Source organism: Peromyscus californicus, unplaced genomic scaffold, assembly GCF_007827085.1.
Source record: "Peromyscus californicus insignis strain IS unplaced genomic scaffold, ASM782708v3 Scaffold_4__1_contigs__length_199733344, whole genome shotgun sequence".
In the NCBI taxonomy this organism is placed as follows: Eukaryota; Metazoa; Chordata; class Mammalia; order Rodentia; family Cricetidae; genus Peromyscus; species Peromyscus californicus.
In genome coordinates, this window is record NW_026294562.1 from 100,673,797 (window position 1) to 100,685,768 (window position 11,972).

The 11,972-nt window shown below is 51.4% G+C and overlaps 2 protein-coding genes across 2 annotated transcripts in view; one reads left to right on the forward strand and one right to left on the reverse strand.

The window, feature by feature from the left end:
- The window catches only part of Numa1 (nuclear mitotic apparatus protein 1), an 86,571-nt gene extending 74,683 nt beyond the window's left edge, over nt 1–11,888 (reverse strand). The window contains exon 1 of the mRNA XM_052761049.1: nt 11,756–11,888. The gene's annotated coding sequence lies outside the window, so the exon portion shown is untranslated. The remainder of the gene's footprint in view (nt 1–11,755) is intronic.
- On the forward strand, nt 45–4,567 carry LOC128124605 (uncharacterized). Its single transcript, XM_052761080.1, has one exon. It carries the CDS (start codon nt 1,312–1,314, stop codon nt 2,776–2,778), a length of 1,467 nt encoding a protein of 488 aa, XP_052617040.1. The 5' UTR covers nt 45–1,311; the 3' UTR covers nt 2,779–4,567.
- Nucleotides 11,889–11,972: the final 84 nt, after the last annotated feature.

The window sequence follows — 11,972 nt, forward strand, 5'->3', positions numbered from 1 at the left end:
GAGGGTGGTGCGGGCCGCGACCCGGGCGCCCGGGGCCCTGCGGGATGGAACAGGCCGAGAGCCGGGGACCCTGCGTGGTGGAGCAGGCCAAGGGCCGGGGACCCTCCGGGCGGTGCAGACTGGGGCCCGGTTACCCCCGGGGTGGCGCTGCTTAAGGACTTGGGGACCCTGTGGGGGTGGCGCAGCCTGAGGACTGGGGAACCCTGCAGGGAGGTGCAGGCCAGGACCCCGGGACTCTTCTGGGGTGGTGCTGAGGGGCCCCAGCATGCTTGCTTGGCCTGACGCCATTTTGAGCAGGGCCTGAGGAGTACGGGGAGGGTTCAGTTGGAGGACATGGGCGCAGGAATGAGCGGGGTGTCTGCGGTCGGCCACCTGGCCCCAGAACAGGGAACTGGAGGGTCGGAGGGACAGTTTGTACCCTGGATGGGAGCCAGGTCAGCAGGCGTGTCGAGCTCGGGGAAAAACCACGAGCTGTCCTGAGTTTGAACCTGGCCTCATATGAGTCGTCCAATCAGAACCCTGTAAGCCATGGCCTCATATGAGTCGTCCAATCAGAACCCTGTAAAACATGGCCTCATATGAGTCGTCCAATCAGAACCCTGTAAAACATGCTTCTTGCTTCTGTACCCGCCCTTCTGCTGCCCGACCCTATAAAAACCCTCCACTCCAGCCCGTCGGGGCGCCAGTCTCTTCAGTCTCTGGAGGGACTGTGTCACCCCGGGTACCCGTGTTCCGGAATAAAGCCTCTTGCTGTTTGCATCTGACTTGTGGTCTCGGTGTGATCTCTGGGCGAGGGTCTCTCCAGAGGGAAGACTACCTTCGGGAGTCTTTCATTTGGGGGCTCGTCCGGGATCGGAGACCCCCGCCTCGGGACCACCGACCCACTGTCAGGAGGTAAGCTGGCCGGCCACTGTCTGTCTGTATTGTCTCAGTCTGTTTACTTGTCTTTCGTTTTCGTCGGGCGTCCTAAGTCAGGTCTGAGTCGGTGGGGGCTGAAGGAGCTGACAAGCTCGGACTTCGCCCACCGAAACCCTGGAAGACGTTCCACGGGTATCTGAAGTCCCCTCTGGGGCACGGGAAGTCCCCTCTGGGGCACGGGAAGTCCCCTCTGGGGCACGGTTTTTCGGGGCCACCCACGCATCAGAAGGATACGTGGTACTGGCAGGGGACGGAGAATTCAAACACTCCGCGTCCCCATCTGAGTCTTTGCTTTCGGTTTTACGCCGGAGCCGCGCAGCGAAAAATTCTGTGGTCTGTCTTGTCTGTTTGTTTCTCGTTGTGTGTTTAACCCTTCTTTATTTAGAGACCACCATGGGACAGGCTGTCGCCACCCCACTGAGCCTAACCACGGACCACTGGTCCGATGTTAAGGCCCGAGGAAACAATGAAGGTGTCATTATCAAAAAGAACAAATGGATCACCCTCTGCGAGGCCGAATGGGTCATGATGAATGTCGGCTGGCCGCAAGAGGGATCTTTTAACCTCTCTCTTATTTTACAGGTGGAGGGCAAGGTTTTTGCCCCTAGCCCTTATGGGCATCCCGACCAGGTCCCATATATCGCCATCTGGAGATCACTGGTCGAGAACCCATTTCCATGGGTTAAGCCTTTCCTTCCACAGCCCCCTCCAGTCTCTGGGCCTTCTGCGCCCCCTAACCCGGACTCCTCCCTTTACCCCGTGCTCCCTCACAAGGAGACTCCTAAGCCTCCAGTCCTCCCCCCAGACCCCCATACCCCCCTTATAGATCTCCTGACGGAGGACCCACCACCATATCAAGCCGGACCACCTGGAGAGCCAGCTGAAGCGGCCCCAGCCGCCGCCCCGGTGGCGGCGCCCCCGGCCGTGCCCGTGGAAGATCCGGAAGTCACCTCGACTCGCAGGACCCACGGGGCTGAAGAAGAGGACGCAGCCCCGTCCCCCATTGCCGGCCGCCTCCGCGGCCACCGGGATGACCCCCCCCACAATGAGTCCAGGGCCTTCCCGCTCAGGGAGGGGCCGAATCGTCAGTTGCAGTACTGGCCCTTTTCAGCCTCAGACCTCTATAATTGGAAACAACATAATCCCCCTTTCTCCAGGGATCCTGTTGCCTTGACCGGCCTAATTGAGTCCATCCTAGTGACTCACAGGCCGACTTGGGACGACTGTCAGCAGCTCCTGCAGACCCTCTTAACAGTAGAGGAGAAGCAGAGAGTTTTCCTGGAGGCCCGGAAGCAGGTTCCGGGAGATGACGGGAGGCCAACCCAACTCCCAAATATCATCGATGCAGCTTTTCCCTTGACCCGCCCAGACTGGGACTTCAATACACCTGAAGGTAGGGAGCATCTACGTCTCTATCGCCAGTTGCTCTTAGCAGGTCTCCGAGCGGCCGCCAGAAGGCCTACCAATTTGGCTCAGGTAAGGAATGTGATACAGGGAAAGGAAGCAACACCCGCTGCATTTTTAGAGCGGGTGAAGGAGGCTTATAGGATGTACACTCCGTATGATCCAGAAGACCCAGGGCAAGCACCAGGTGTCATCCTATCATTTATCTATCAGTTTAGCTCAGATATCAGAACCAAATTGCAGCGGCTGGAAGGTTTACAGGCGCTAGGTTTGCCAGACTTATTGAAGGAAGCAGAGAAAGTGTTCAATAAGAGAGAAACTCCTGAGGAGCGTGAGGAAAGGAGATGGCAGAAACAAGAGGAAAGGGACAAGAAACAGCATAGGGAGATGAAAAAGGTTTTGGCCACCGTTGTGTCTCAGGGACAGCGGAGAGAGGGAGATAGGTCGGGAGAGTGAAGGAGGCCACCCCTTGATAAAGATCAATGTGCTTACTGCAAGGAGAAGGGACACTGGGCCCGAGAGTGCCCCAAGAAGCCACAAGGACCCCGCCGGCCCAAGCCCAAGACTGTAGACCTACCTGGGCTACACCCTGAGCGGGGGGCACTGCTCCAGTCCTCGGAACCCCCGCCAGGTTCGAGAGTTCCTGGGTACGGCTGGGTACTGCCGCCTTTGAATTCCTGGCTTTGCCGAACTGGCAGCCCCATTGTAAACCAGGGGCCATGTTAAGCGTTCCAACAGATCAAGAAGGCCTTACTCGAGGCCCCGGCTCTGGGTCTGCCAGATCTAACCAAGCCCTTTGAGCTGTTTGTGGATGAGAACTCAGGTTTTGCCAAAGGGGTACTGGTGCAAGACTGGGACATTGGAGGAGACCTATAGCGTACTTGTCCAAAATTGGACCCGGTGGCTACAGGATGGCCATCATGCCTCCGCATGGTGGCAGCCATTGCCGTATTACTCAAGGATGCCGGAAAGCTGACTCTGGGACAGCCGTTGACTGTGCTGACCTCCCATGCAGTAGAGACCTTGGTCCGACAACCACCGGACAGATGGCTTTCTAACGCCAGAATGACTTAAATTTTGGGCCGACAGTTTCCCTTAACCCTGCTACCTTGCTGCCACTGCCTAGCCCCTCCGAGGAGCATGACTGCCTCCAGATTCTAGCAGAAGCACCTGGCACCCGCCCTGATCTGAAGGATCCAGACGCTGTCTGGTACACAGATGGGAGCAGTTTCCTGGAGGAGGGGGAACGCAGAGCCGGGGCAGCTATAACCACCGAATCGGAAGTGGTATGGGCATCGTCACTCCCGCCCGGGACATCGGCCCAGCGTGCAGAACTGATTGCGCTCACCCAAGCTCTCCGGATGGCAGAAGGTAAGATATGCCTTCGCCACTGCGCATGTCCACGGGGAAATCTACAGACGGAGAGGCCTGCTGACGTCCGCGGGTAAGGAAATCCCATACAAGAACCACAGAAAGAAAATGGGGGCGGACTGGGAACAAGGAAGACAAGCATATATACTAGGAGGACCGGATGGTCATGCCAACCTCCCATACCCGATATATGCTGAGATTCCTCCATGCATTGACCCATTTGAGCAAAAACAAGATGAAGACCCTATTGGACACCTGGGCAGTGCTACTGAACCAGGATCAGGCACTCCAGCAGGTAACTTCTACCTGCCCAGCCTGTGCTCAAGTCAACGCAGGAAAGGTTCATCTAAACAAGGGGTATGGGATGCCTCAAATATTGGGGTCGGATAACGGGCCTGCCTTCGTCTCCCAGGTAAGTCAGCAGGTGGCCAAACTATTGGGGGATGATTGGAAACTCCATTGTGCATACCGCCCCCAGAGCTCAGGACAGGTAGAACGAGCTAATAGAACAATCAAGGAGACTTTAACCAAATTAACGCTTGCAACTGGCACTAGAGATTGGGTGCTCCTACTTCCCTTGGCTCTCTACCGAGCCCGAAATACTCCTGGCCCAAACGGCCTAACCCCTTTTGAGAGCATGTATGGGGCCCCACCTCCTGTTGTAAACTTTCTCCATCCTGATATTTCATCTTTTGCCACCACCCCTACTTTAGAGGCACATCTTCAAGCCCTCCAACTGGTGCAGAGGGAGATCTGGAAGCCCCTGGCCAAGGCTTATCAGGAGCAGCTAGCCACATCCCTATTCTTCCCCATGAATGGAGGATTCCATTCCCTGAGATAAGAAAATGGGGGAATGAAAGGCCGCCAGGAGCGGAGCCGCAGGCAGCGCAGGCCGGGCCGCATCCCCGTCCCTGCGCCAGCCGCCCGCGCCCGCCATGCACGCCCCGCAGCGGCCCGCGCCCGGGCCCCGCGTCGTAGCGCGGCGGGCAGAGACCGCAGGCTCCCAGCCCGGGCCCGCCGTGTCCTCGAGCCCGATTGGCGCCGCTGCCCAGCGCCAGCACCCGGTGTCGCCGCCGGCGAGGGTGGTGCGGACCGCGACCCGGGCGCCCGGGGCCCTGCGGGATGGAACAGGCCGAGAGCCGGGGACCCTGCGTGGTGGAGCAGGCCAAGGGCCGGGGACCCTCCGGGCGGTGCAGACTGGGGCCCGGTTACCCCCGGGGTGGCGCTGCTTAAGGACTTGGGGACCCTGTGGGGGTGGCGCAGCCTGAGGACTGGGGAACCCTGCAGGGAGGTGCAGGCCAGGACCCCGGGACTCTTCTGGGGTGGTGCTGAGGGGCCCCAGCATGCTTGCTTGGCCTGACGCCATTTTGAGCAGGGCCTGAGGAGTACGGGGAGGGTTCAGTTGGAGGACATGGGCGCAGGAATGAGCGGGGTGTCTGCGGTCGGCCACCTGGCCCCAGAACAGGGAACTGGAGGGTCGGAGGGACAGTTTGTACCCTGGATGGGAGCCAGGTCAGCAGGCGTGTCGAGCTCGGGGAAAAACCACGAGCTGTCCTGAGTTTGAACCAGGCCTCATATGAATCGTCCAATCAGAACCCTGTAAGCCATGGCCTCATATGAGTCGTCCAATCAGAACCCTGTAAAACATGGCCTCATATGAGTCGTCCAATCAGAACCCTGTAAAACATGCTTCTTGCTTCTGTACCCGCCCTTCTGCTGCCCGACCCTATAAAAACCCTCCACTCCAGCCCGTCGGGGCACCAGTCTCTTCAGTCTCTGGAGGGACTGTGTCGCCCCGGGTACCCGTGTTCCGGAATAAAGTCTCTTGCTGTTTGCATCTGACTTGTGGTCTCGGTGTGATCTCTGGGCGAGGGTCTCTCCAGAGGGAAGACTACCTTCGGGAGTCTTTCAATGCAAAGATATGTTGCATTCTTTTATGTTGCCTTTGTTTAACTCTGCAAAGCTGTGTTACTTTGTCTGCCTAAAACACCTGTTAGTCTAATAAAGAGCTGGACCACCAATAGTTTGGCAGGAGAGAGTAGGCAGGGCTGCCAGGCAGAAAGAATAAATAGGAGGAGAAATCTAGGCTTGAGAGAAGAGGAACAAAAAAACAGAGAAGGGAAGAGGATGCCAGGGCCAGCCACCCAGCCAGCCATAGAGTAAGATGGAAAGAACGATATATAAAGAAAGGTAAAAGCCCACAGGCAAAACATAGTTAAAGAGAAACAGGACAATTTAAGTTAGAAAAGCTGCCTTGAAACAAGCCAAACTAAGGCTGGACATTCATAAGACTAAGTCTCCGTATATTTATTTGGAAGCTTGGTGGCGGGCCCCCAAAGAGTAAAAAAAATAAAACAAACTACAGATGTGTTGCTGTTTTACCTTGCCAGCCTAAGGCACCTGATTGATCTAATAAAAAAATAAAAAAATTTAAAAAAGCTAAATGACCAATAATGAGGGAGGAGGTATAGGCGGGACTTCCGGACAGGGAGAGTAAGTAGAAAGAGGAATTTAGGCTTGGGAGAAAAAAGAAAAAGACACCAGGAGACACCAGCCAGCCAGACACAGAGGAAGCAGGAAGTAGGCCATACAGAATGAAAGAAAGATTAAAAAGCCCCAAAACAAAACATATGAATAAAAACAGGTTAAATTAAGTTAAAAAAGCTAGTGGGACAAGCCAAAGCTAAGACCAAGCATTCGTAAGTAATAAGTCTCCACGTCTTTATTTGGGAGCTGATTGGTGACCCAAAGAAAATTCCAACCACACTTTGCCCGTCTCTTACCTCTCCAGAACTCTAGACATCACCTTCCCTGGGGGCCTCCCTGTGCATGTGCTCTTGCCCCCACTTCTCTGCTCATCTGTAAATCTAACAAACTCTGGGATTCCCTCTCAATCCATTTTGCCCCTCACAATCTCAATCTATTCATACTACTATCTCCCTCAACTCCTAAATCTCTTTCACTGCCTCAAATTCTATCCTTCAAACTTCTTTTATCAAAAATTCATCATTCATAGCTGGTCAGTGGTGATGCACGACTTTAATCCTAGCACTCCAGAAGCAGAGGCATGTGGATCTCTATGAGTTCGAGGCCAGCCTGGTCTACAGAGTGAATTGCAGGACAGCCTAGCTACACAGATACACAGAGAAACCCTGGGGGAGAAGGGGGAAGAAACCACTCACATTTCTACCTGTCCTCCCCTCAACTCCTCCATTCTTATTCCTTTACCCCAAAAACATTCCCTAGATCCTCTACACTCCTGTCCAAAACTCTCAAAAACCTCCTCCTCCATCCCTCTCATACACAAGAGCGTCCTCTAGCTACTTCTGCCTACACTTTTTAGATGGATGGCAGCACCTTTCTGTCAGACGGCCACATCAGACTGACCCCTCCATTATCAATATTCATCCTCACCCTCTGGTTCCAGTTACCTCAAGATCACTTGTCCCCACAAATCTCATCTCTCTTCTCACACTCCTACTTTTCTTCTTCCCAATTACTGCCAAACATCCACCGCCAACTGACTCCCCTAAATTCATTAACTGTCTAGACGTCCTTAGACATCAAACACTCTAAACAAATCCTACACTCACAATTACAAGACATAACTAGTCGGGTGGTGGTAGCACACACCTTTAATTCCAGCACTCAAGAGGCAGAGGCAGGGGGATCTCTGGGTTCCAGGCCAAAGCTACACAGAGAAACCCTGTCTCAAAAACCAAACAAACAAACAAACAAACAAGAAATAAGACTTAACTAAACCCAAACCACCTCCTCTCCCACACACACACTCACTCTCATGGCCACTTGGGTCAAAGTCATCCAAGAAACTTTCTCCTCCTCTTCACTGATACGCCCATTAATGCCTTCCACTGCTTTCATGTGCCTCTCCTCAGTGTCCCCCATTAGTGTCACTCTCTCTTGCTGCTGATACCCCAACTGCCAATGCCCTACTGACTGCCTGCCCCCTTGACAATTCAAGTCCCCCTCTGGGAACCAAAGGCAAGTTCTCTCAAAGTTGTCTGCTGACCTCCACACATCTGCCATGGCACAAGTGTCTGTGTATGTGTGTGTGTAATTTTTTTTTACCTTTCTAGAGCTTTATTGAGCGAGAGGGGAGGAGAGAGAGAGAAGGAGAGAGAGAGAGAGAATAAAAGACCGCGCGCGAAGGGGGGAGAATATGGAAGGAGAGAGCGCGGAAAGAGCTAATATGACTTTTTGTTTTGTTTTTCGAGACAGGGTTTCTCTGTGTAGCTTTGTGGCTTTCCTGGATCTCGCTCTGTAAACCAGGCTGGCCTCAAACTCACAGAGATCCGCCTGCCTCTGCCTCCCCAGTGCTGGGATTAAAGGTGTACGCCACTACCACCCAGCCGTGTGTGTGTGTGTGTGTGTGTGTGTGTGTGTGTGTGTGTGTGTTTGTGTGTGTGTAATTTTAAACAAAAAATTAAATCACACCATGTAATAAAATACAGAACATAAATGACAAGCAAGAAGATCTTAAAGAGGAAGACAGGTTACCTACGAGGAAACAGTAAATCATGAGCATAGTTCAGGAAAGAGTCAAAGCTGAGCATTCCTGTAATTCCAGCACTCAGGAGGCAGAAGCATGAAGGTGGATCTCTGTGATTGTGAGGCCAGCCCTACATACAAACTGCAAGCCAGCCCAAGCTCCACAGTGAGATCTTGTCTCAAAGGAACAAAAAGGGGGAAAACAAAGGGACAGAAATTCAATTAAGTCACATTTTCAAATGTGTTGAAATAGTTGGAAGCCTAGTGTCCAGCTAAATTGAAGATGAAATAAAGACATTTTTTTTTGACATTTTTTCCAATAAAACAATGTTTATCACTAAGAGACACCCAGCCTTACCTCCCAATGCAGGAAATTTCTAAAGAAGTAACACATCGAATTCAACAAAAACAGGAAAGAACAAAGTGCCAAAAAATGAAGAGACAAGCAGTAAACATGCATGGACAATGAAATACTAACAGCATAAAAACAGTATTACTAGAATTGCCGAGCTCCAGGAATCCCATCGATTGGAGAGAGGAGGGATTCTATAAGCAAGGGACATCGAGAACATGATGGGAAAACGTGCAGAGATGACCAGCCACACTAGTGAAAACCCATGAACTGTGGACCAATAGCTGTGGAGCCCCCATGGGACTGGACTAGGCCCTCTGAATACTCGAGACTGTTGTTTAGCTTGAACTGTTTTTTTTTTGGGGGGGAGGGGCGGGCAGGGGGATAGGGATCTGTCCCTGGTGCATGAGCCCAGTGCCCTAAGGTGTGACACCCTGCACAGCCTTGGTGCAGGGGGGAGGGGCTTAGACCTGCCTGAATGTACCAGGCTCTGCTGACTCTCCATGGGAGACCCTGATTTGGAGGAGGTGGGAATGGGGGGTTGACTGGGGAGGAAATGTTGGGTGGTGGGTAGAGGGAGGAGGGGGGATCTGTGGTTGGTATGTAAAATGAACAGAAAATTTCTTAATAATAAAAAAAATTAGGCCGGGCGGTGGTGGCGCACGCCTTTAATCCCAGCACTCGGGAGGCAGAGCCAGGCGGATCTCTGTGAGTTCGAGGCCAGCCTGGGCTACCAAGTGAGTTCCAGGAGAGGCGCAAAGCTACACAGAGAAACCCTGGCTCGAAAAACCAAAAAAAAAAAAAAAAAAAAAAAAAAAATTTTGTTACAAAAAAAATATATTACTAGAATTGCTTGGGCTAGAGATGTGGTTCAGTGGTAGAAGGACCTGGAATGTACAAGGCCCTGCACTTGTTCCCTAAAACTGCAAAAAGAAAAATACGAGGGCAGGAGGGAGTTCAACACTGAGAAGGATCTTCACCTTTGGTAAGTTTCATTCCTGCAAATGCTCATTTTGAATCTGAACACTTTTTGATAAGCTTAGTGTATAATAGGTAAGTTCAATGACCTCAGTACCTTCTGACCATGTGTTCTTTCAAGAGAGGGTTTCTCTGTGTAGTTTTGGCACCTCTCCTGGAACTCATTCTGTACCCCAGGCTGACCTCGAACTCAGAAATCCACCTGCCTCTGCCTCCCGAGTGCTGGGATTAAAGGTGTGCGCCACCACTGCCTGGCTGACCATGTATTCTTATCAATTAGACACAGATTATCAAAACAGCCCTTGCTCTCAGCTGTTCAGGCATCCAAGGGTAAGGCTATGTCTGCATCCTAACAATTCTAGAACTCTTAGTTCAAAATATTTGTCCCACTTCTATATTTCATAAGTAAAAAAGAAATGTCTAAAGAGAAGTGTTTCTTAATTAGCCATCAGGTAAAATCTGAGCAAGTAGGACTGGCTTTAGACTAAGATTCAAGCATTATAATTAGTTATCATTTGCTGGAACTTGGGTCAACAAAAGAATCCTTTGTGCTTCTTCCCCTAAAGGAGAAAACACCATACAAAAACACAACATGTATACCTATCCCTGGGACTGAAAGATTCACTTGACCTGAACATACCATCACAGCAGTTAAGATATACATAGGCCAAGAAGTCTCACTCCTCCCTTCCTTACCAGGATGGCTTCTCACCCTAACAGAGTAATACTTGACAAACCCAGAACTTTGGAAACAAAAGACTAAACCACAAGAACCAGACAGAGAGAAGTATGGATTAAAACAAGTAAGTAAATTATGTTTTCAGGAGGCAGTCTCATCCCCATCCCCCACCAAAAAAGGATAACTTTACTCTGAAATTAAAACAAATACCACTACTGGACTGGAGAGATGGCTCAGCAGTTAAGAACACTGACTGTTCTTCCAGAGGACATGGGTTCAATTCCCAGCACCCACGTGGCAGCTCACAACTGTCTGTAACTCCAAGATCTGGTAAAGCATCAATGCAAATAAATTAATTAATTAAAAAAAATGCCACCAAAAAAATGGGCTAAGGATATAGTTCAGTAATAGAGTGCTTGCCTACCATGCACCAAAACCAAACAAACAAAAGAACAAAAAGTTGGGTAAGCTAGGCTTCTATCTCCTTCCAACCCAAGAAAATACAACATTCCAAGGCACATAGTAATGGCCATGACATGCTCATATCTTGAGAAGCCATCAGGATGTAGTAACAAATAAGTCACTATCTAAAAGGGCGACAAATACAGAAAGGGATTCTAATCATACAGATGACAAGTGCGAGCACAGAGATAAGCAAGAGGGTTACCCAGAGGACGCAGTAGCAACCCAAATGGGCTTTCTTTCACCTACAACCTTCCAACAGTCACAGCACTTAAAATCTTAAATTTGTGCCTGGCGTAGTGGCACACACCTTTAATCCCAGCACTCAGGAGGCAGATGCAAGCGGATCTCTGAGTTAGAGGCCAGTCTGGTCTAGAGAGCACGTTCCAGGTCAGCCAGGGCTAAACAGAGAAACCCTGTCTTGAAAAACAAAACAACAAAAAGATCTTAAATTTGTATTCTCGAAGGTGCTTGCAGAAACAATGTATCTGATTTACCCCTCAACTCAAACCAAGAAGCAGGTAAGTTAGGTGGGTAAGTTCATTGTTTATATACAAAGGGCATCCCAACAGAGTCCCTTCCCATCATTTATGCTCAGTCCTCAAAAATCCCAAATACAGCGAAACTCGTACCAACTGTGCAACCCTTGCCAAGGTAAAACATTATAAACCTCAAGGTCCCCACCTGTAAAACATGAACAAGGCTGTTAGGAAAATTAAAAATCCGATCGTCTATACCGTGCAACACAATATCAGAAACATAGTGGAAGCTAAGAGATGCCACTGCTGCTATCAATAATAAGCGAGCACCTGGCGTCACAGGACCCTCAGGTACAATCCTTTGGGTATTCCACAACCCCAGTTACCGCGGTCCTCAGCCATAATTTCACTGACAAGGCCCCAAACAGACCCACCCCCTCGAACATTCCTGGCTCCCACAAACCTGCCCCCCGTAGGGTCTCCTTTCACCCTCAGTTACGAAGGAGGCCTTTCTCTCGCACCGGAGTGGTCAGCACCCCCTCTAGGCCTGGCCATCACGAGAGCACCCAGGCCGCACGCCAGCCAAGGACCCGCGCCGGTTACCTGGCCGCGCACTGCTCCGCCACGCGCACGCCGGACCGCACTTCGCCTCGAGATATATCCCGCACGATGAAGACACAATTAGTTTAAACTATGGTCCCGCCTCCTCTCGCCGCCCTCTCATTGGCCCCGGCCGGCTGTTGTTAGCCGGGCACCGTGGAGGACCCGGGAAAAGGAAGTGCGAGGGCCACTCTAAAGGAAAAAGGGGTAATACTACTTC

Coding starts and splice junctions, on each gene's coding strand:
- LOC128124605 (XM_052761080.1), top strand. CDS start 1,312: ATGGGACAGGCTGTCGCCACCCCACTGAGCCTAACCACGGACCACTGG.